We start from the raw sequence: 22,704 nt of genomic DNA, 5'->3' as shown, positions 1-22,704 counted from the left end.
CTGCGCCACCAGAGAAGCCCTGGAAAAATTATTTTTAAAGAGTACTTAATAATCCGAAAGACTTGACCATAATTTATATAACTGCTTACTATTTTGGGGGGCCCTTAAATCCAGGTTTTGTTTGTTTTGTGAATAACAAGACAGTGAGTCAGTTTTTTCTTTCTAAATTATTTCCTTGGGAAATGGGCCACAGATGACATTATTTTATTTTCTTTTTCAAATATTGTATTTCATTTTTTATTATGTTATTTTATTACACAAGTAACATGGGCTTCTCGTAAAAGCCAAAGGTTAACATAAAAAGTGATCCCCATCCAGAGAGTGAAAATGAATCGGGGGAGTGATGATGTGGTTGGGTTTGCCTTCAGAGGGCTCACGCTGACGGCTCTGGAGGAGGGCCTGAAACAGGGGGCTGGAGACTGGATGCTGGAGACCCTTCTGGAAGCTTCTCTGCTGGGCAAGGTGTGAAATCTCAAGGACTTGATCTCGGGAGGGGTCTCTGAGACCCTAGAGGGAGGCGTGGATTTAGGAGTTACTCTGTGAAATTGCTAGATCTTGATGAATAACTGGTTTGGGGGTGGTGGGGGCAGGGGGAGGAGCAATGAGCGTTAGTGGCCTGAGTAAATGGATGGGTGGGGGACACTCCCGAGATGGGGAGGACAGAGGAGGAGCTTTTGGAGGTGGGGTCACCTTGGTTCAGGATGTCTAACGTGAAGTCCTGGGGGACATCCAGGAGGAGGCAGCTACTGGAAGGGCAGGTCTGGCGGACAGGGAAGGGATCTGGACTGGGGAGAACAGCTTCATTCTACATCATTTTGTGTCATTTGGATCTTTTACAAGGGGAATTTATTAACGTCTTTTAAAAAGCAGAAATGTGGCAGCATATAAGCAGTAGCTAATGGTGCAGGAGAGCGTTAGCTTATAGGGGAGCTCGGTGTAAAGCAGGGTTCCCAGGTACTGACCAGAGAAGAGGGACATTTTTGCTGCCTCTCGGCCCCTCCCCGCCTGCTCCCTGCATTGGAGACAGGTCAGGGGCTTGGTCCTTCTCTGTCTCCTCTTCCTGTCTCTCATTCACAGGGTCTAGATAATTTAGACGGTTCTTTGATGGGCCACTATCCAGGGTGTGGGCTGGGATAGGGCCCATGGTGTGCTGGCGCTGGCCCAGGCCGGCTCACGAGAACCAGTTGTGAAATTGTCAGGAATTTTGCAAGCTAGGTATTAAACACAGCCATCATTTAAACAATCAGATTGTGTGAACTTAAAATTAAGTACATTCTATTAAAAACATAGGTAATAAATATTCAAAACTCATGACTTCTAGTAGTTCTCCTAGTAGTGTTTATACCACTAATACTACTACTATTTTACTACTGGTAAAAAAGCTACTATTTACTACTAGTAAGATTTTGTAGCATCTGTGCTTTTTTTGTTTTGTTCTGTTATTTATTTATTTATGGCTGCTTTGGGTCTTTGTTGCTACGCACGGGCTTTCTCTAGTTGCAGCGAGCGGGGGCTACTCTTCATTGAGGTGCACGGGCTTCTCATTGCAGTGGCTTCTCTTGTTGCGGAGCATGCGCTCTAGGCGCGCAGGCTTCAGCAGTTGTGGTGCACGAGCTTAGTTGCTCCGTGGCATGTGGGATCTTCCCGGACCACGGATCAAACCCATGTCCCCTGAATTGGCAGGCAGATTCTTAACCACTGCGCCACCAGGGAAGTCCCCAGCATCTGTGTCTTTGAGGTTATTTACTCTATGTTGGAAATACTATATATAATCTCTTCCCAATTCTGTGTTCAGTGGCATCATGCTGGTAGCTTGAGATGGATCATGGTGGGAGAATTTACACTATGGAAATTGGCAAAGGCTACAAAATCAGGGTTATTATTATTATTGTTTTTTTTCTCTTGGAGAACTAGTTAAGACTTTCCCAGCACAGCACTGGCTGGAATATAGGTGGAGAGAGTAGTGGATGGAGACCACCCCGTCGGAGAGGACCACCAGGGTGGGCCAGGGTGGAGGACTGGGGAGGCCCCAGTCCTGTCACGGGAGCAGGGAGCCTTGAGAGGCGCATGGACAGCAGGGCCGGGCACCACAAGGCCGGGAAGGGCCCCCTGCAGTGCAGCGAGGGATCCTTGCAGGAGAAGTTTCCAGAGCGGGGAGGGGTCGGGAGCTGAGGGTCAGAGACAGACTGGGAAGCAGAGTCTTACTAGGGCATGGAATGGTTTCCTTCTAGACACTGCTGGATGGAAAAATACCAACTGCAGGAAGAGCAGAGGACCAGTGATATCTAACTACAGCCTGGCTTGTGTTTTTGACTTAAGTACTACACACACACACACACACACACACACACACACACACAGACACAAACACATACACACACACACACACACACACACACACATACACACACATGCCCCTACATGCACAGGATAAAGCCTGGAAAAACACACACCAAGATGTTAACTGTGATTATGTTTATATGATGGAACTATAGGTCCTTTTCTTTTTTTAAATCAGTAACTACGTTTAAAAATTTTTCTGCAATGGACATGAATGATCTATGTAATAAACATTTAGAGAGAGAAAAGCTTGTTTGCTGGGAAGGAGAATGGGTGACAGCAGGCGGGGGTGAGGTGAGGGAAGCTGTTTTGTGGGCCAGGGTGGTGTTCATGCCACCCGTGGGCTCTGACCTCTGTCGGAGGGCCATTGCGGGGAGAGGAGAGAGGTGGCGGGGAGGCGGGTCCCAGGGAAGACCAAAGGGGGGTGGAGGTTTGCTTCTAAAAGGAGAAGAGGGTTCTTAGCTTTCCTCTGGAAACACAGGGAAAATGAGAAGGGCTCAGGGAGGTACAAAGGCGGAAGGGAGACCAGGTGAACCGGAAACTGCCTGGAGTGAGCCTCAGATTCCTTGACTGAAGAAATGGGAGCGACTTTCTGCAGCTCGGATTGTTGACTATTCCGTGCACCCAGCACAGAGCCGGGGCGGGCCCCAGTTCTGAGCCGGCAGTGCAGTGCAGCTTGCATTGAGGGCCTGCTGCGGGGAACCAGGCTGGGTGCTGGAGAGGAAACACAGCCCGTGGGAGCTTCCATTTAAGTCTGGAAGGCAGACATACACAGGTGAAGATGGGGTAAATCTCTTGAAGAATAAAGTGAGTAGAGGGTGCTGCAAGTGGGTGGGCTTTTAGGTGAAGCAGTCAGGGAAGGCTTCTCTGAGGAGGTGAGGGAACGAGCCCTGTGACTGTCAGGGCGGAGGTTCTGGGAGGTGCTCCCACCTCTGTTTGCAATGAGCCCTCTCTCCCCAACCCCAGGGCCCCACGGACCTTGGTGCCTCCCTGCCAGGCAGAAGGCCGGCTGAGTTGTAGCTGTGGTCCTGGTGTTCCCCCCACCCCTTTGCTGGCCCCACTTTTGACACTGGGTGCTCAACGAATGGGGTCCCTGGTGGCTGAGATTCGGCAGGTATGAAAAATGCCTGTCTCCGCTTCCCAGGCAGGGCAGGACCAGAGTCCTTGCGGAAGCAGGGGAGGATGCGCTCTCATCTGGGCACCTCCCACCACCCCCGCCTTGAGCGCCCCCTGCTCACGTTGGACCAGGCCACCAGCTGCTGTCACTCCACACCATGTCCTTTAGCCCTTTTTATCAAAGTTCTACTTTGAACTTGAAACCAGCAGTCAATTCCCTTGTGCCTGGTGTCTGGGGAAGGATCAGCTGCTGGCGTGAGGTTTAAGTCTGTTGCCGTCCTTTGCTTTCTTGGGGTTTTGCCGAGCCGATGCTGGTCCATGCGGGAACTAGGAGGGCGGGGAGGCCCAGGCCCTGCCCTCAGGGAGCCTCCAGAACCGCCCCAGAGGCTCAGCCCATCAGCCAGGTCTCATAGCTCTGAGGACACGCCAGCTCCTCTGGGAGGAGAGGTGGGGCTCGTAGAATGTCAGTGCTGGCCAGTACCTGAGCAATTTCTGACCTCGCCCTTTGTTGTCCCATGGGGAAGCTGAGGCCCAGATATGGGAAGGGGCTCGGCCAGGCCCAGCCAGTGTGTTACTAATGGCTCCCTGGAGGGAAGGGGGCTCTAGCGGGGTTGCCACGCTTTGCCCAGCTCAGGCGGCTGCAAGCTCCCCGGGGTGAGTGGGGGAGTGGGTGAAGGTTTGTGCCTGTGAGACTGGGGCGCCAAAGAGGAAAAATGCAGCAGAACACCCAAGTGTGGTCTCCAGGCTCGTGACCTGGATTTTATTTTAGCAGCTGTTCAAACAACTGGTCCCCGGGGCCTGTGACCTCTGGAAGGGACGGGGGTGGGGAAGAAAGGAGATTACCTGGGGGTCTGCCTGGGCCAGGACAGCTGGGAGGACAGCTGAGTAGGCAGGTTCTTGCCAAGAATAGCCACGCAGGGTCCCCCTCGACCTGGGACCCTTCTCTGTGCTCTCTGCACAGACAACAGGTCGGGCAGGGTCTCACCTGAGCCACGGCCATTGCGTTAAGCAGACATCACAGAGCCCCTCAGCATAAGGAAGTGTTCTGGAAATGGATATGGGAAAGGCACTGACACCTGCTAGACACCTCCTATGCCTGCCTTACAAGGAAGCTCTGAGCCAGACCAGGTGGGCCTGGCTCCTGCCTGGGTAACTTTGGGCAAGTTTTATAACCTCTGTTTCCTAATCTGCAAGATAAGAATATAATATAGCAAAAGTACTGAGTCCAGGGCTTCCCTGGTGGTGCAGTGGTTGAGAATCTGCCTGCCAATGCAAGGGACACAGGTTTGAGCCCTGACCCGGGAAGATCCCACATGCCGCGGAACAACTAAGCCCGTGTGCCACAACTACTTAGCCTGAGCTCTAGAGCCCGCGAACCACAACTACTGAAGCCTGTGTGCCCAGAGCCCGTGCTCCGCAACAAAAGAAGCCACGACAATGAGAAGCCCGTGCTCCACAACGAAGAGTAGCCCCTGCTCACCGCAACTAGAGAAAGCCCGTGCACAGCAACGAAGACCCAACACAGCCAAAAATAAATAAATAAATAAATTTATATATATATATATAAAAAAAAAGTACCCAGTCCATTGAGGGCACGTAGTCTCACTTCATGAATGGTAGCTGCTGTTTCAATGATGATAACCTTGACCCCTCGTTGTTAGCAGGACCCACGGGCTGCTTGGGCAGTGTTACAAGGGACCCGGAGCACCATCTAACTTGTGGCTTCCTCCCACTATGGCTGCTTTTCAGAGCAGGTTTTTTTTTTTAAGGAATGGGCCCACCTGACCTAGTGGGGTTCCCAGGCCCAGTACTGCTGTGATCCCAGCAGAAGTTCCTTGTAACAAGATTGTCCTAGATGAGAACCAGGGACCCGGAGCTCAGCCCAGACACAGGGAACAGCAGGACGAGGTTGGCTGCTCTGGGGGGGGTGTGTGTGGTGGGGGCAGAGCCACGGGTCCAAGGTCACCAGAACTTGCCTAGAAGCCCTTCTTCTGCCCACTGATCCTTTTGTGGTTGTAAATTTTTTCTAATCCCTTAGTTTGAGGATCAATCATTTTCATCACAGTAAGAACGATCAGCACTTGTTCACTTGTGTGACCCAGGCACCATCCCTAGGGCTTTGTGTCCATCACTGTACAGCAGCCCCGTGGCGGAGGGCAGGTGAGGAGACCGAGGTGGGGCTCCAGGGTCTGCTCCCTCAGCCACTGTGGCCTCCACCTTGTGGGATCTCAGGGGTGGAAGAGAAGAGCCTTGGGGACCCCCGCCCCCGCCCCCAGGGTCCCATGCAGGGTCCCACAGAAGGAGAAGGAGACATCCCTCTGCAGGAAGGAGTGCAAGATGAGATTGTTCCCTGCTCGAAGGGAACTGTAGGGTTTGGTCAGAATCTAGGAAACGGGTCCATGCAGAGGAGTCCAAGATTGGGGTGGTTGTAGTTTAGGGCTTGGCATGGCGGGTGCCTTGTACTCATTTCCTGGATGAATGAAAGTGCCCTGCACCAAGAGCCAGGGGCTGTTGGCCGGACCTTGGCTCTGCTGCCTCCTGCCTGGGGGGCCTAGATAAAGCACCTGATAGCTCTAAGCCTCAGTTTCCTCATCTGTAAAATGGGATCATGGAATCACTTCACAGGGTTAACTGTGAGGGTCCAGTGAGCTACTGTATGTCTGCCTCTTAGCACAGAGCATCAGTTCATGGGTGTGATCACTCTGGTTGTTAATCAAGTTCAATAGCAAAGCTCACTGATTTCCCAGGAGCCCAGCTCACAGCTGAGAGGGAGCCCCTGGCCCCTCAGTTAGGACCCCCGTCCTGGCTCCCCAGGCCCTGGGTGATCACATGCTTTCCCACCACTACCAGTGTCCCAGAGGGAGAACCTGCCTGCTTGAGCTTGTATGTCAGCCCTGCCTTGGAGTTGTGTGGCTTCCTCATCTCCCAGAAGCTCTGTCCTTCCAGCCTTGAGACAGCATGCAGCCAGGCCTGCGGTCCCAGGCTCCTTGGCCTTGGGTACAAGGAGGATGCTGGTGGAGCCTCTGCCCCTGTGGCCCCTCTACTGGCTCCCCGTGGAAAGGACCAGAAACACAGGCAATTCTGATAGGGGCATGGCAGTGTCTGCTTGCCGCCTGTCCCCATCTGTACTTGACAAGTCCGTCAGCCTCTGGAGTAGAGGAGGAAAAGGATGAGTCCTTCCCTGCCTGATACTTGGTCTGGCAGGAAGGAGGGGCAGCCTCCAGACCTTGAGGTATAAATGGGCAGGCTTGCCAGCGTCCACTTGCACAGGAGGCCCTGCGTGGGGCCCAGGAGCCAGACACGCACCAAGCATGGCGGGTTTGAGCTCTGCTTTGTCCTTTTGTGAGTGATCGTGAGCAGGTTGCCCCGCTTCCCTTCTTTTTCTGAGTCTAGAGCACATCAGAGCCCAGGCCTGGGAGGCAGGCCCCCTCCGAGGGTTTGAGTCCCTATTTCTGCTGTGTGGCCTTGGGCGAGGCCCTGGCCTCTCTGAGTCTCAGGGTCATTCTTTCTGTAAAGAGGGGCTGGATCAGCGTACCCAGTTCAGTCCAGAGAGCCTGGAGTTCAGTCCAGGAATGAGGTTCAGTGCTTGCTTCCGCCTCCCACCCTCCTCACCCCCCCCTTTTCCTGGTCTGTGTGCCCTGAGGCTTGGGCTGCAGCTTGGGGACCGGGAAGAAGAGGGAGACTCAGGAGTGGAGTAAGAAGGTTTTCTGGCTCCTTCCTTGTTCCGAGATGTCTGTGGTCAGCTGTCAAGGAACAGTTAGGAGCCTTTTGTGGGGCCCAGAACTGGCTGGAGAAGAAGGTGGGGGGGCACAGAGATCCCCCCACGAGACCTGAGTCCCACATGGGGCCATGGGCGGCCTCAAAGTAACAGCTGAGGGCCTGAGCCCACCGGGATGCGGAAGTAGCAGCTTGCAACCCTCGGTCATGGGTTCATTCTGCCCTCAATTTCGAGTGACCCTGAGCAGTGGAAAGCCTTCAGAGGAGGCACTGTCCTGAGCTTCTCTAGAACTTTCTTCCCTAGAACTTTCCAGAGGGGTTGGCAGAGTAGGGAGCCACCCGGGGATGCCCACAGCCCAGGAGGAGTGAGACCCGCCCCAGGCCCCACTCCCAGCCCCACCTGCCTCAGTTTCCCCCCGGCCAGCTAGACTATGCGCTCCTGGGACCACCGAGGGTCCAGCCCCCACCCGAGCTCTAACCGCCGCCCCTCTCCTCCTCCACAGGCTCCCCCCTGCACAAGCAGGCCTCGGGCCCCCCGGCCGCGGCCCCCGTCGCCCCCGAGAAGCCCGGCGCCAAGGCGGCCGAGGTGGGCGACGAGTTCGTGGGGGACTTCGTGGTGGGCGAGCGTGTGTGGGTGAATGGCGTGAAGCCGGGCGTGGTGCAGTACCTGGGCGAGACGCAGTTCGCGCCGGGCCAGTGGGCGGGCGTGGTGCTGGACGAGCCGGTGGGCAAGAACGACGGCGCCGTGGGCGGCGTGCGCTACTTCGAGTGCCCAGCCCTGCAGGGCATCTTCACGCGGCCCTCCAAGCTGACCCGGCAGCCTGCGGCCGAGGGCTCGGGCAGCGACGCGCACTCGGTCGAGTCGCTGACCACCCAGAACCTGTCGCTGCACTCGGGCACGGCCACGCCGCCGCTGACCAGCCGCGTCATCCCCCTGCGGGAGAGCGTCCTCAACAGCTCCGTCAAGACCGGCAACGAGTCAGGCTCCAACCTCTCCGACAGCGGCTCTGTGAAGCGGGGTGACAAGGACCTGCGCCTGGGAGACCGTGTGCTGGTGAGTCCCCCCTCCCCAAGCACTCCACCCCACGTGAGTGAACTGGATCCCCAGGACTGGGCAGGGCGGGGGACCCACGGGGCTCGGGTGGGGTCCGGGCTGGGGCACCCACTCCTGGTCAGAACCACAGAGTGACCAGGGAGACAGGTAAAGTGGGGACCCTGGAGACTGTCACTGTGTGACCCTGGGCAAGTGTCTTAACCTTCCTGGGCCTCAGTCTTCCCATCTGTAAAATGAGAACTTTAATAGTACCTGCCTTGTAGGTTGAAATGTGTGAATACATGTTAATGGCTTTAGACAGTGCCTGATACTTAGTGCCCTCAAAATGTTAGCTGTCATTGATATCCATTGATCCAGCCCACCAGCGTGGATGTGCCAGGATTATACTGGAAAAGGCTGGGGACCAGAGTGCTCAAGACCCTTGGCCCTCCACTTCCTAGAGTAATGAAAATAAAAACAAAAATAAACAAATGGGACCTAATTAAATGTAAAAGCTTTTGCACAGCAAAGGAAACCATAAACAAAATGAAAAGACAACCCACAGAATGGGAGAAAATATTTGCAAACGAAGCAACCGACAAGGGATTAATCTCCAAAATATACAAACAGCTCATGCAGTCAATATCAAAAAACAAACAACCTATTCAGAAAAAGGGCAGAAGATCTAAATAGATGTTTCTCTGAAGAAGACATACAGATGGCCAAAAAGCACATGAAAAGACGCTCAGTATCACTGAGAGATGTTGAGATGTTATTAGAGAAATGCGAATCAAAACTACAATGGGGTGTCATCTCACATGACTCAGAATGGCCATCATCAAAAAATCTACAAACAGTAAATGCTGGAGAGGGTGTGGAGAAAAGGGAACCCTCCTACACTGTTGGTGGGAATGTAAATTGGTACAACCATTATGGAGAACAGTATGGAAGTTCCTTAAAAAACTAAATATAGAACTACCATATGATCCAGCAATCCCACTTCTGGGCATATGTCCAGAGAAAACCATAATTTGAAAAGATACATGCACCCCAGTGTTCACTGCAGCACTATTTACAGTAGCCAAGACAGGGAAGCAACCTAAATGTCCATTGACAGAGGAGCGGGTAAAGAAGATGTGGTATGTATATACAATGGAATATTAGCCATAAAAAAGAACGAAATAATGCCATCTGCAGCAACGTGGATGGACCTAGAGATTGTCATACCGAGTGAAGTAAGTCAGACAGAGAAAGACAGATATCATATGATATTGCTTATATGTGGGATCTTTAAAAAAAATGGTACAAATGAACTTATTTACAAAACAGAAATACAGTCACAGACATAGAAAACAAACTTATGGTTACCAGGGAGGAAAGGGGGGGATAAATTGGAAGATTGACATATACACACTACTATATATAAAATAAATAACTAATAAGGACCTACTGTATAGCACAGGGAACTCTACTTAATACTCTGTAAAGACCAATATGGGAAAAGGATCCAAAAAAGACTGGATATATGTATACACATAACTGATTCACTTTGCTGTACACCTGAAACTAACACAACATTGTAAATCACCTATACTCCAATTAAAAAAAGAAAAAAGACCCCTGGCCCAAGGTTGGGTGGTTCAGACATCTTATCAGCTATAACCCAGAGTGGTCAGGCAAGCTGGCTTACAGTCACACCGAGCTGTCCTCGGGGATGCCTGGGAACTGAGGGCACCTGCTGGCCATGGCCTCTGCAGGGAAATCAGGCCCAGGTTCGCGCCTTTGCTGCTACTTGCCAGCTGTGTGATGCTGGGCGATTCACTTAACTGGGCCTCATTCCCATTCATTCATCATCTGTCCATTCAGCAGGACGGGCATAGATAACTCCCGTGTGATACTTTTGCTGGGATCATTGAGAAGCAGCTGGCCGTGGAAGTGCTTCGTAGTTACCAAGGGCTCTGGCTGTGCAAGACCTGGGTAGTGTCATGTGAGTGCCCTGTGGGGTGGGCAGTGGAGCCCTTTAGGGTTATTCACCATCCCTGAATGCTCCTCAGGTTGGGAGAGGAGAGAGGTTTAACCCCAGTGTGATCCTGCCTGGAACTCCGCTTGCACCTGCTGCCCCCTCAGGGAGTGAGAACTGGACGTACTGAGCAGGGGGCACTCAAGTTGGCACGAGGCAGGCACTGCTCTGGAAATCTCCGCCAGACTGCAGCCCTTCAGCAGGGTTGGCAGTAGCAGCAGACGGGCCCCAGTGACTTCCCAGCCTGAGACTGGGTTGCATCCTTTGGTTTGAAACACTGCTTTCTCCAGGGCGTATCCACGCCCAGCACTTTCTGCACCTTGTCTCTTTTGGTTCTCCCCACTGCCTTGCGCAGTGGGTGTTATCTCCCCATTTTACAGATGAGGAAACTGGGCTCAGCCCTGGAAAACGACCTGCCCAGGGCCACTCAGTCAGGAGGTGCTGGGCCATTCATTCCTTTATTCACTCATCAACTGTGACTGCCCTGGGAACAGGACATGCTTGGATTGTGGTGGGTTGGGGAGAGGAATTTGAAGGAGGGGTTTACTTTCACCTCGAGGATGGAGCCGCACGTGCCCCACCCTAGTCCACAGCTTCCCTTGGGTTAGTCCTCCAGCCTGGACCACTGTGAACAGCCAGGATCCAGCTGGCTCGGCCGACCCTGGGACTTGCTACTTCTCCCTTGTGCCTTCTGTAAACACCTGACACATCATCTTCCTATCCCTACCCCTCCCTTTAACAAATTATATCCTGGACATGAATGAAGGTAGAGGCCCGAGCTTATACAGTTTGAGGATGGGGGCTTTTTAGGAAATAACAATACAAAAAATATTGCTTTCACAAATTTTACAAATCATGTGATCCCATGAATGTACTGTCAGGGCCCTCCCCACCCAGAGCCTCCAGAGAGGCTGGTGTATGTGAGGGGCTCTGATTACCTAAGCTACGTTAGCTTCACCTGCCACAAACCTGCTTCTGACCCGGGTCAAAGGCATGAACAATATTTGTTATTTTTGAACATAAATAACAGAATTTATGTCCGTTAAGTTACGCTGCTCTTCAGTGATACCTCTGGATCCTGGTTTCATTTCAGCTTCAGACTACCCCAGGAGGTCCGTGTACTCGCCAAATAGTCGTGGGCAAGTTGTTTATCCTCTCTCTGCCTCAGTTTCTTCACCTGTAAGATGGGGATAAAAGTTCACCTGCTGGGAATTCCCTGGCAGTCGAGTGGTTAGGACTCCGTGCTTTCACTGCCGGGGCCCAGATTCAATCCCTGGTTGGAGAACTAAGATCCTATAAGCCGCACAGCGTGGCCAAAAAAAAAAAAAAATTTTCACCTGCATATGTAGTGTTTAGAAGGTGGTCTGGCTCTAAGTAAGCTCTGTGAAGTGTTAGCTGGTATCAGCATTAAAGTCCATGAAGGGTGGGCATTCTCCCTGAGCCATGGGGTCCTGGGCACAGGGAGGGACTCAGAGCTCGGGGAGCCTCTCTGAGGTCACACAGCGGCTCACGTCAGCCTGCATGTCCTTGACTTCCACTGGCCAAGTGCTCGCTGGGAGCGGAGGCTTGTGCCAAGAACTTTACACACAGAATCCATTTCCTCTTCAACCCTGAGGGGCCCTGGCCCCTGGAGGAACCCCTGGGAGGGTGACACAGGGGGAACATGCCTGACCTTCCTGGAATAGTGTCACTTAAATCCTGGGAATCTTGTCACATGCCTGCCAGAGCCAAATTGGCAGAATTTTCAGGTGTGGTTTGGAGTTCCACACTGAGCTGCATGGATTCACCTCTTACTACCCCAGCTGCCCACGACGCAGATGTTCATTGTTCCATTTTACAGGCTGAGGATGAGAATCAGAGGCCTGAGTTTCCCACAGCACCCAGAGTGGAAGTGGCAGAGCTGGGTTGTCCTGCCTTTGTCCTTCCCGCCCTCGGCCCCTCCCCCGCCCCAGGACACACACACACACACACACACACACACACACACACACACACACACACACACACACACACACACACACACACACACACACACCTCTTTCTGGCTAATCCCTGAAATTCTTCCAGCATCGAATCATTCTATTCCGCCCCAACTTCCTCTTCTGAAATCCTCCCTCCCTGAGTGCTCCCATAGCTCGGACTGGGTGAGTTTGGGGTAGTACTCAAGGATCCTGGGTGTCTGGAGTTGGGGCGCATGGCAGAGGTGGGAGCAGAGAGATGCAATGACTTGTCCAAGGACACACAGCCTTTTAGAACATGCCTGGCACAGCTGAGATGGGACCCAGGCCCAGTGGCCCAGTCTGGTGGGACCCTGGCACCCCTGGGCACCTTCCAGGCCCGGGGAGCCTATGGGGGGCCCTCGGCTGCCTAGCTGGCCTGAGACATAGCTGCTGTGTGTGTCCCCCAAGGTGTGGTCCCGAGGGTCCATCCCAGGAAGTGGTCTGTCCGCGTGGTTTTAGGGATGTTGCTCCAGAGGCAGCAGGGCTGGTGCAGCAGACTCGAGCCAGCCATTAGTTTGGGATTTAGGTCGTGGAGGAGAAGAGACGTTCCAGGGGAATTAACGGAGAAGCAGGAACCGAGACTATGTAGAAAGGCAGCTTGAGAACTGGTGGCACAGAAGAGGGATAGGAAGACAGCCCCACCCGGGGGCTGATCCAGACTCAGGCAGGCCTGCTGGGGCAGAGACCACCAGGCCTTAATCACCCATTGTAGAGGGAAGGACCGTGAAGGTCAGAGAGGGTGAGCGGTTGCCTGGGGTCACACAGCACATCATGGGCTGGCCTGGAACAGGAGCTCTGGGCTTCTATCTACCAGTCCTGGAATGTCCTCTGTATCCCCCCCACCCCGAGTGGATCCAGCAGTCCAGGTGGAGGGCTGGAAGTATCTTGGTCAGCTACAGTTGCCAGCATGGGGTATGATTAGCAAGGACCAGAGGAGGCTGTCTCAGGAAGGAAGAGGCCTGGCTGGTTGCTTGTGGCTCCAAGAGGTGCCCCAGGGCCAAAGCCGCAAGGAGTGGATGTCAGTGGGATAATGGGAGAGCTCTGACCCCCAAAGATGTCAGATGGCCCATAGGTTGCTGTGGAGGGTCGGGTTCTCCAAAAGTAGGCGCCAGGGTGGGGTTTGGGGTGTTTCTTAGGGCTTTTAACTTCTGTGAAAGATTGGGCAGAGGGAGAAGTCAGACTGCTCTGCAGGCCAGACAGAGTCTCGGCCAACCTGGGGCAGCTCTGGAGCGAGATTGCCCATCACAGCGTCCCGTGCTGAGCCAACGTGTCCGGGCCTTTCTGCCCCGGCCTCGCTCAGTCACCGCATGTTGAGTGCCCCATCTCAGGCGAGGGGCTCCGCACAGCAGGGCAGCAAGGGCTTCCTTGAAGCAGGATCTGAGTGGAGCATCTCCAAGTACTTGAAGTCTCTGCCCCTTTATGTCCCTTCATGTACTGGCCACAGAAGCATCCTGAGGAGGGTGGACCAAGAAACCTTTCCAGGGAATCGCCTGTACTGCTGGCACCCTCTCCCGGCATATCCCACAGCTCCCTGCCGGTGCCAGCCTGGCCTTGCAGATAACCCAGCGTGTACCAGCCCGTGAGGCAGTCTGAGCAGCCCGGCCCCTCTGCAGTGGGTGGGTAGGTTCTCTGCAGGGCTGTGTCCTGCCTGCTGACCCCTCGGCAGCTGGCCTGGGCAGTGTGGGACCCGCCTCCTGAGAGATGAGGAATGAGGTTTTCTCTCTGCAGGTGTCTCCCTCTCTCCTCAGGCCCCGGTCAAGTTCCCACCACTCTGCTGAGAACAGACACCCAGCAGGGCCATCTGTAGTGTGGAGGCTGCAAGGTGGGCTCTGGCGTGTACAGGCCTGGGCGTGAGCTCAGCTCTGCCCCTCACAGCAGTGTCCCAGGGCAGGGTGCAGAGCCTCAGTTTCCTCATCTTTAAAATGGGCCTGATATTCCCATTTCGTAGGATTTGTATAAATTGAATAAGGAAGGGACTTCCCTGGCCGTCCAGTGGTCAAGACTCTGAGCTTCCACTGCAGGGGGCGTGGGTACCATCCCTGATCGGGGAACTAAGATCCCGCATGCCATGGCATGGCATAAATAAATAAACAAACAAACAAACAAATAAATAGAATAAGGAAGACTCCCGGCGTGTAGTGAGCCCTCGGGAAAGGCTGGTTTTCTTTCCTTGCTCTGAGTGTTGTTTCTTCACCCCGGAGTCTTCACAGCTGAGGGGCAAGTGCTGTGATGCCCATTGTGAGGCCTGGCTGTAGACGGGAGAGGGTTGTGAGGACCGGCCAGGGGGCATCCTGGGGGCTGCTGTCCTGGGTGCTCAGGCAGAGGGAGCTGGCGTCGGTTGGGAGCGGGGAGGGGTGAGCAGGAGGGGACTCGGTGGCCCACCGAGCACACAGGGCTGCTGGGCCTCCGTGTTCAGGCTGTGCTAATGGGGGGCAGAGCCAGGTAAGGCAGGGGGCCCAGGAGGCACTAGATCTGCCTCCTGCTTCCTCTGTGTTGTCATGGGGCTTCTGGCTGGATGGCAGGGGGCAAGGGTGTGGCCTTTAATCCTCCCATTTCTTAGAGGGGCAGGGCTGGGGAGGTCAGACTGACCCCAGGCTAGGAAGACTCCAGAATGTCTCCCTTTTTTTTTTTTCCCTTTGGCCACACCGCACAGCATGTGGGATCCTAGTTACCTGACCAGGGATCGAACCCGTGCCCTCTGCAGTGGAAGCATGGATTCTTAACCACTGGACTGCCAGGGAAGTGCTGAAATGTCTCCCTTTTTACCAGGGTCTCAGTCGGGGAATTCTGGCCTGAGTTTGTGCAGTAGTCTCTGTCTGCCCCCTCCCACCTTTTCTTTAAAGTATCCACGTGCCTGGGAGGACAAATGACCGATTCCCCCATGTGCTGGGCTGGGGAGAGGACGGACCCGAGGCCCGCAGACCTACTTGGGGGAGTCAGCTGGGCCACTCACTACCTGCCGCTTAGCCTCTCTGACCCTCAGTCTCTTCTTCTGTAACATTCATAACCATCTTCTCTCCAAAAAATTGCCAATGCCTGCCCCTCCCCCACATTTCAGCTGTGACTCTTCTGTGCTTCCCGGGAAGAACAGGGCTGTTGTCCACCACCAGACCCGCCAGCGTCTGCGCACTCTGTCTTCCCTCCAGCTGTTTTTGTCCAGTCCAGGGCCCCAACCTCCAGCTCTTGTCCGAGGCCAGCCCCTCCCACCCGCCCCCTGCAGACAGCCTCCCTCCTCCCCTGCACATTCCCCCTTTCCCGACTCTCCCCCAACCCCTTGTCTTCCTCCTGCTATTTGCCCATTTCTCTGTCCTCCCTTCAGCTAAACCCCTTAAGAGGCCCGTCCGTGACCATGGTCTCCACCTCCTGCTCTCTCCCCATCACCGATCACTCTAGGGAACTCCCCCCCGCAAGGCCACCAGGGCCCTTCACATTCCAAGTACGATGGTCAGTTCTCAGTCCTCATCTTATTTCACCTCTTAGCAGAATCGGCCACCATCTCTCCCTGCCTCCTTCTAGAAGCACTTTCTTCCCTCACCTCCTGGGATTCCACACACTCCCCTGGTTCCTCCTACCTCCCTGCTCTTCCTCTTCCCAGCATCAGGTCAGAACTCCAGCCTCCGCTTGTCTCTCCCTTGATGGAACCATCCAGGCCCGTGACTTAGGACAGTCCAAGCATATGTGGGCATCACACTGCCCAGGGTTCCATCTCCTGTCTCATGTGTCAAGCCCTTAGTCAACATCTCCACTTAACCTGCATTAGTTTCCTATGGCTGCTGTAACAAGTACCATAAACTGGGTGACTTAAAACAGAAATGTACACTCTCCGAGTTCTGGAGGTTAGACATTTGAAATCCCAGGTGTTGGCAGGGCCATGCTGTCTCTGAAGGATCAAGGGAAGAATCTGCTCCACGCCCTTCTCTTGGGTTCTGGTGTAGCCCGCACTCCTCGGCGTTCCTTGGCTTATAGGTGCATTTCTTGCATCTCTGCCTCAGTCTTTACATGGCCTTCTTCCCTCCGTGTCTCTTCTCTTATAAGGACACCAGTCATACTGGATTTGGGCCCGCCCTAATGACCTCATCCTAACGTGATCACATCTAAAAGACCCTGTTTTTATTTATGTATTTGTTTGTTTGTTTATTGGCTGTGCCGCACAGCTTGCGGGATCTCAGTTCCCCAACCAGGGGTTGAACCCGGGCCACGGCAGTGAAAGCCCGGAATCCGAAGCACTAGGCCACCAGGGAACTCCCATAAGAGACCCTATTTTTTAATCAGGTTACACTCATAGTCGTGGGAGTCAGGTCTTCAGCGTATCTTTTTGGGGAACACAGTTCAAACTATAACACACCCAACCCCCATCCCCGACCTGCTCCGCCCCGTCCTCCCCATCTCAGTGAATGGCACACGTGTGTCTCCAGCAGACCAATCCAGGAACTTGGCAGTTGGCCTTACGTCCTGCTTTTCTCTCCTGACCACGTGATTCATAATCAGGCCTCTGGTGCTGCCTCCAAAATACACCCAAGTTGGTCCCCAGCCCACCACCTCTGTGGGCAGCTCGTCTCTCTCCAGCAATGGAACCGCCCCCTCCTTGGTCTCCCTGCCCCCACTCAGGGCCCAACACTCCAGGAGCCCCCATCTTACGTGGGATAAAACCCACCCAGCTTCCCATGGCCCCCAGACCCTTGTGGTCTGCCCGCCCACCCTCGTATGATCCGACTTCGCCCTCCGTCCTGGCTGCACTCGGCCGCCCCGGCCTCCTTCTCTTTGCTCCCGTACCAGGCCAGTGCCTCTGCTGTGCCCTGCTGACCTCCTCCACCTGGAACTCTGACCCCAGGGCTCCCCGCAGCTCACTGTCCCGCTTCCGTTAGGCCTCTGCGCCAAGGTCACCTCTTGGAGACGGGGCTCTCCGGTGCTGTTCCACGTAGCCTTTGTCATCCTCCTGGAATGACAGCACTTACTCACTTACTGCTGGGCTGTCTGCTTCCCGCCCTGACGAGGAAGGTTGGGGTGTTTTGCTCACATGGCTGCACCCCCAGTGCCTGCAACAGAGCCCGGTGCCAGGAAGGCACTCAAACCTTCCTGCTCAGTGAATGACTCATGGCCCTGCCAGGTGGTCCTGAGAGCGCGTGAGGTACCACGTGTGTGACGTCGATGCTGCCAAAGCTAGTTGAGCCCCAGATGCCCCTCACTAGCTGTTGAGGTCAGCGACGTGGACACAGTCAGGGAGGATCACCGAGAGGGGCTGCTCGCCTCTGTCCCCTCGTCTCCCTGAAGGTGGCCCAGTGCCACCACTCACCTGCCCGTCTCTCCCGGGCAGCCTCCTTCCTGCCAGGACCCCCTCCTTCCCCGCTTGCTCTGCTCTTCCGCCACAGCGGCCCGGCAGGTGCTGCTCCAGGCCTTGGAAATGAGCCCCTCACTGGACCCTCACGGCTGCCCTGTGAGATGGGGGGACTTGCCCCAGCCTGCTGATGGCAGAGCTGTCTGTCCTTGTGGGTGAGACGCATGGGTTTATTTTAGACGAGCCACCTATTTTAACTTCCTCAGAGGAAAATCCCAGAGAAACATAAATTCAGTCTGCCCACCTCCCTTATTTTATGAGACCCGGGATGCAGTCGGTGTTTGGCCCAGGCCAGCGGGTACTCCAGCCTCACAGATAACCCTCAGGTGCTGGAAAAGGAGCGGGTGGGGCTCATCCCTCCGGAGACTGGGGCCCAGCCTGTCCCCCAGTGGGGGTGTGGGGAGGGACAGTCCTTTAGTGGAACTACAGGGACTCGTGCATTGCTGGGGAGGGCCAGGATGCAAAATGCACAGGCACTTAGGAAGACAGTTTGGCCACTTCTTACAAAACTAAACATACTCTCACCATACGATTCAGCAATCCTGCTCCTTGGTACTTACGCAAATGAGTTGACATATCTGCATGAAGACCTGCACACAAGTATTTCTAGCAACTTTATTCCTAATTACTAAAACTTGGAAGCAACCGAGATGTTCTTCAGTAGGTGAATGGATAAATAAACTAAGGTGCATCCAGACAGTGGAGTGTTATTCAAGGCTAAAAGGAAATGAGCTGTCAAGCCATGAAAAGACATTCAGGACGCTTAAATGCGTAGTATTAAGTGACTGAAGCCAGTGGGAAAATGCCACATACTATATGATTCCAACTGTATGACATTCTGGAGAAGGCAAAACTTTGGGGACAGTAAAAGATCGTTGGTTATCAGGAGGCGGGGGAGGGAGGGATAAATAGGTGGAACACAGCATTTTTAGGGCACTGAAACTACTCTGTATGATACTATAATGGTGGGTACAAGTCATTATATATGTTTCTCAAAATCCATAGAATGTACAACACCAAGAGTGAACCCTAATGTAAACTATGGACTTTGGTTAATAACAATTTGTTGGCTCACCATTGTAATAAATGCACCCCACTGATGCAGGCTGTTAATAAGAGGGGAAACTGTAGGGGCGAGAGGTGAGGGGATATATGCGAATTCTCTGTATTTTCTGCTCAAATTTTCCAGAAACCTAAAATATCTCTATAAAACAAAGTCTATTAGGGACTTCCTTGGTGGTCCAATGGTTAAGAATCCGCCTTTCAATGCAGGGGGTGCGGGTTTGATCCCTGTTCGGGGAGGTAAGATCCCACATGCCTCGGGGCCAAAAAACCAAAACATAAAACAGAAATAATATTGTAACAAATTCAATAAAGACTTTTTAAAAAATGGTCCACATCAAAAAATCTTAAAAAAAAAAAAAAAAGAGAATCCGCCTTCCAATGCAGAGGAGACGGGGTTCGATCCCTGATCGGGGAACTAAGATCCCACATGCCGCAGGGCAACGAAGCTTACACACCACAACTCACAAAGGGGCTCTGGAGATTTAGGCAGTTGAAAGAGTTTAGGTTACATTAGTTTAAGGGCCATAAAAACTAGGCAAACAATCATAAAAGACAGTTGCTATCTGTAGGGAAAAATTGGTGCTGGGAGGGAAAAGTATCTGCATCTGCCCATCCGCGTCTGTGAGTAGTGTTTGCTTAGTCCCAGCACCGTCTACCTGGAGACTGATCAAAATGAAGCCATCACTGCGTGGCAGGGGTAGAAACCCAGTAGGGGTGTGTGCAGCCTGGTGCTGGGGAGGGAACGTCTCCCCTTCCCTGATGAGACGTAGATGGATGTCACCCCCAAATTGAAAAATTGACAAGTAGCAATATTAGCATGTCATTTAGAAATATGGAGGTCAACACCAAAAAGCTTCATCTTAAAGAGTGAAAGTGCTTCTGGGGAGAGATGGAGAAACTTACAGGAATTTTTAAGGCTTTGGAAGTGTATATATATATATATATATATATATATATATATATATATATATATATATAACTTTATGTATATATATAACTTGAATTGAAAGTTTTAAAATCATTGTTACAGTAATATTCCTGATTATTGGCCTGTCCTGTGAGTTTTTTTAATTGTGGTAAAATACACGTAACATACCATTTACCTTCTTAACCATTTTTGAGCTTACAATTCACTAGTAGTAAGTATATTCACATTGTTGCACAACAGATCTTTTTCATCTTGCGAAACTGAAACTGTATTCCCATTAAACAACAACTCCCCACTTCCCTTCCTGCCCAGCTCCTGGCAACCCCCATTTAAACCATTCTTTTTTTTCTTTTGGCAACGCAGCTCGGCTTGTGGGATCTCAGTTCCCATGATCAGGGATTGAACCCGGGCCCTCGGCTGTGAAAGCGTGGAGTCCCAACCACTGGACCGCCAGGGAATTCCCTAAACCTTTTTTTTTTTTTTTAACATCTTTATTGAAGTATAATTGCTTTACAGTGGTGTGTTAGTTTCTGCTTTATAACAAAGTGAATCAGCTATACATATACATATATCTCCCTATCTCCTCCCTCTTGCGTCTCCCTCCCACCCCCAAACCATTTTTAAGGATAACATTTATTGAGACTCTAGTATGCTCCAGACACTGCACATTTAGTACTTAATCCTCACAAAAGCCGTTTTGACAGATGAAGATGCTGGAGCTCAGAGAGGTTAGGTAACTTGCCCAAGCTCACACAGCTTGTAAGTGGCAGAGTTTGAATGCAGGTCTGTCTTTCTGACTCCAGAGCTCTTGCTCGGGACAGCCCTGGGAAGCACTGTTTATACCTGTACCCCTCCCAACTGTCCTTGGGCCTCCCCCTCATCTCCCCTGGCCCTTGCACACTGCAAGGGAGGGGTGGGATGAGCCCAGGCACCTGGGTGCCTGTGCCATCTCTACAGTTCCCACTGCATCCTCTGGACCTGAGTCTCTCTGTGTGCCTATAGGTTGGTGGGACGAAGACTGGCGTGGTACGGTACGTCGGGGAGACAGACTTTGCCAAGGGCGAGTGGTGTGGCGTGGAGCTGGACGAGCCCCTTGGGAAGAACGATGGGGCAGTGGCGGGCACCAGGTATGGCGGGGAGGGAGGAAGGGAGTCCTCTTCTCCTGGGGTGGGTGCAGGGGTCGGGGCTGGGGCATCTGAGAATGCCAGTGTTGAGCATCTGGGTGACTGTGCCAGACACCATGTATAGATGCTACCACCTCCCTTCTGTCATAGCAGCTCACAGAAGCAGGTGGTGGGAATATCACCCCATTTTACAGATCAGAGAACCAAGGCCAGAGAGGTCATTGCTCAAGGTCACACAGAGAGTCACAAGTAAGCACTAGGAGTGTCATCTGTCCCTGGGTTCCCCTCCCCCTGCCACCCGTGACTAAGTGAGGTGGGAGCACCAGAAAAGGAGAGGCAGGGGTCCTGTCTTCTAAGAGTTGCCCTGGGTGACACAGGAAATAATCAGACAGTGCCTGGTGCTGTACAGCCAAGGTTAGGGTCACAGCTGGGTCCCAGGTTTCTCAGCATCTCTGATTAAAGGGAATTGATTGCCAGGAATCCTGGGTCGAGAGGGTCTAAGGCCATGCCTGGGCCCTTTGGGGGGGGGGGGTGCTATGGCTGAGCAGCGTCAGGGGTGTGGGGCTAAGGCAAGGTGGCCCGCGAGCCTGTGTTGGCTGTCCCTGGGCTAGGTTCTGTCGTCCAGGTGAGGCTGTGACAGCTCTGAGAAGGAAGGTGTGCTAGGCTGGGGTCAGGCTGCACAAAGACCTGAATGTGGGAGGAGGCAGGGTGGGGTGGCAGTTTCAAGGTGAGCGGGAAACTGGACAGAACTAGGTCCCTGGTCCCACATGGAATCCATGGCTAGAGAGGTTTTGAGAGAAGATGATCCAGAGTTCCGTGGCAACACTTGCCTTCCTGTTTTCAAGACGGATGTTTCTCTCAACTTACTCTTGCTTTCAGAATCCAGGGGCAGGTTGGGCAGCATCCTCACCCCACCCCTGAGGTGCCTCCTTCAGGCTTCTGCTTCTCCATTTGGGGGCTCCATGGGCAGAGAGCCTTGGGGCTGGGGGTGGTCCAGGGGCAGCCATGAGAGTGGGGCTGCAGATATGGCTGGGGGCCTCTGACTGATGTGTGGGAGCCAAAGCATAGTGGGCTTTGGAGTCCACTGGGTCCAGTCTCAGCTTTGCCATTTAACCAGCTGTGTGACTGTGGGTAGGTTACTTAACCTCTCTGAGCCTAAATCTCATCTGTGAACTATGGATAACAATAGAGTGGTTGGGGGATCGAAATGAGCATTTATGTAAAAGGACTGGCATAGAGCAGGTGCTCGGTAATTGTTATTTCCCCATCCCCCAGAAATATGCCCAACTGCTGTTCATGGCTATGCAGAATATCAGGCCCTGCTCACCTCTATTCCCTTTCTGGGAGTCCTGTCTATCGGTCTTAGGGTGTGGGTGATGGGTCCCTCAGGAGAAGCCTCTCTCTGCTGGGCTCTGAAGAGGTAGGGGAGGCAGGCCAGGCTCCAAGCTGTGGGGCCGTGACAGCAGCATGGTCTCTCCTACCTCTCCAGGTACTTCCAGTGCCCGCCCAAATTTGGTCTCTTCGCGCCCATCCACAAGGTAATCCGCATCGGCTTCCCATCCACCAGCCCAGCCAAGGCCAAGAAGACCAAGCGCATGGCCATGGGAGTCTCGGCACTGACCCACAGTCCCAGCAGTTCCTCCATCAGCTCTGTCAGCTCTGTGGCCTCCTCTGTGGGGGGCCGGCCCAGCCGCAGTGGCCTGGTGAGGGATACCCTGGTGTGTGTATGGGGGTGGGGCGGGGACAGAGAGACCCAGTTGTCCCCTGACTTGCTCTGGTTCCAGGCATCAGTCAGTTTGGAGTTTTTGAACAAAGATGAAAGTGCATATTTTTTAACAGAGAAATTGACCCATTTACATTTATTGTTATTTTTATATTACCGATTTGTCAGTAGCTTAAGCCCTTCCCTGGGAGTTAAAGAGGGTCATACAGAGGCAGGGCAGGTAATACAGGTGCACGCAGGTTATACAGGTGCAGGGCAGGTGCTTTAGAAAGGCTGGCACAGCCACCTTGGGTGAGGAGGGAA

General features: G+C 53.2%; 1 protein-coding gene across 5 annotated transcripts in view; it reads left to right on the top strand.

Moving 5' to 3' along the window:
* Window positions 1-22,704, top strand: part of CLIP2 (CAP-Gly domain containing linker protein 2) — a 77,314-nt gene that overhangs the window by 26,225 nt on the left and 28,385 nt on the right. For all 5 annotated transcript variants that reach the window (XM_059896338.1, XM_059896337.1, XM_059896334.1 and 2 more), the window contains exons 3-5: window positions 7,677-8,227; window positions 20,557-20,681; window positions 22,168-22,381. In XM_059896338.1, the coding sequence (XP_059752321.1) occupies window positions 7,677-8,227; window positions 20,557-20,681; window positions 22,168-22,381 (890 nt within the window). The remainder of the gene's footprint in view (window positions 1-7,676; window positions 8,228-20,556; window positions 20,682-22,167; window positions 22,382-22,704) is intronic.

Source organism: Balaenoptera ricei, chromosome 15, assembly GCF_028023285.1.
Source record: "Balaenoptera ricei isolate mBalRic1 chromosome 15, mBalRic1.hap2, whole genome shotgun sequence".
NCBI lineage: Eukaryota > Metazoa > Chordata > Mammalia > Artiodactyla > Balaenopteridae > Balaenoptera > Balaenoptera ricei.
Note: the sequence above shows the minus strand (reverse complement) of the source record. Positions and strands in the feature narration are given on the sequence as shown.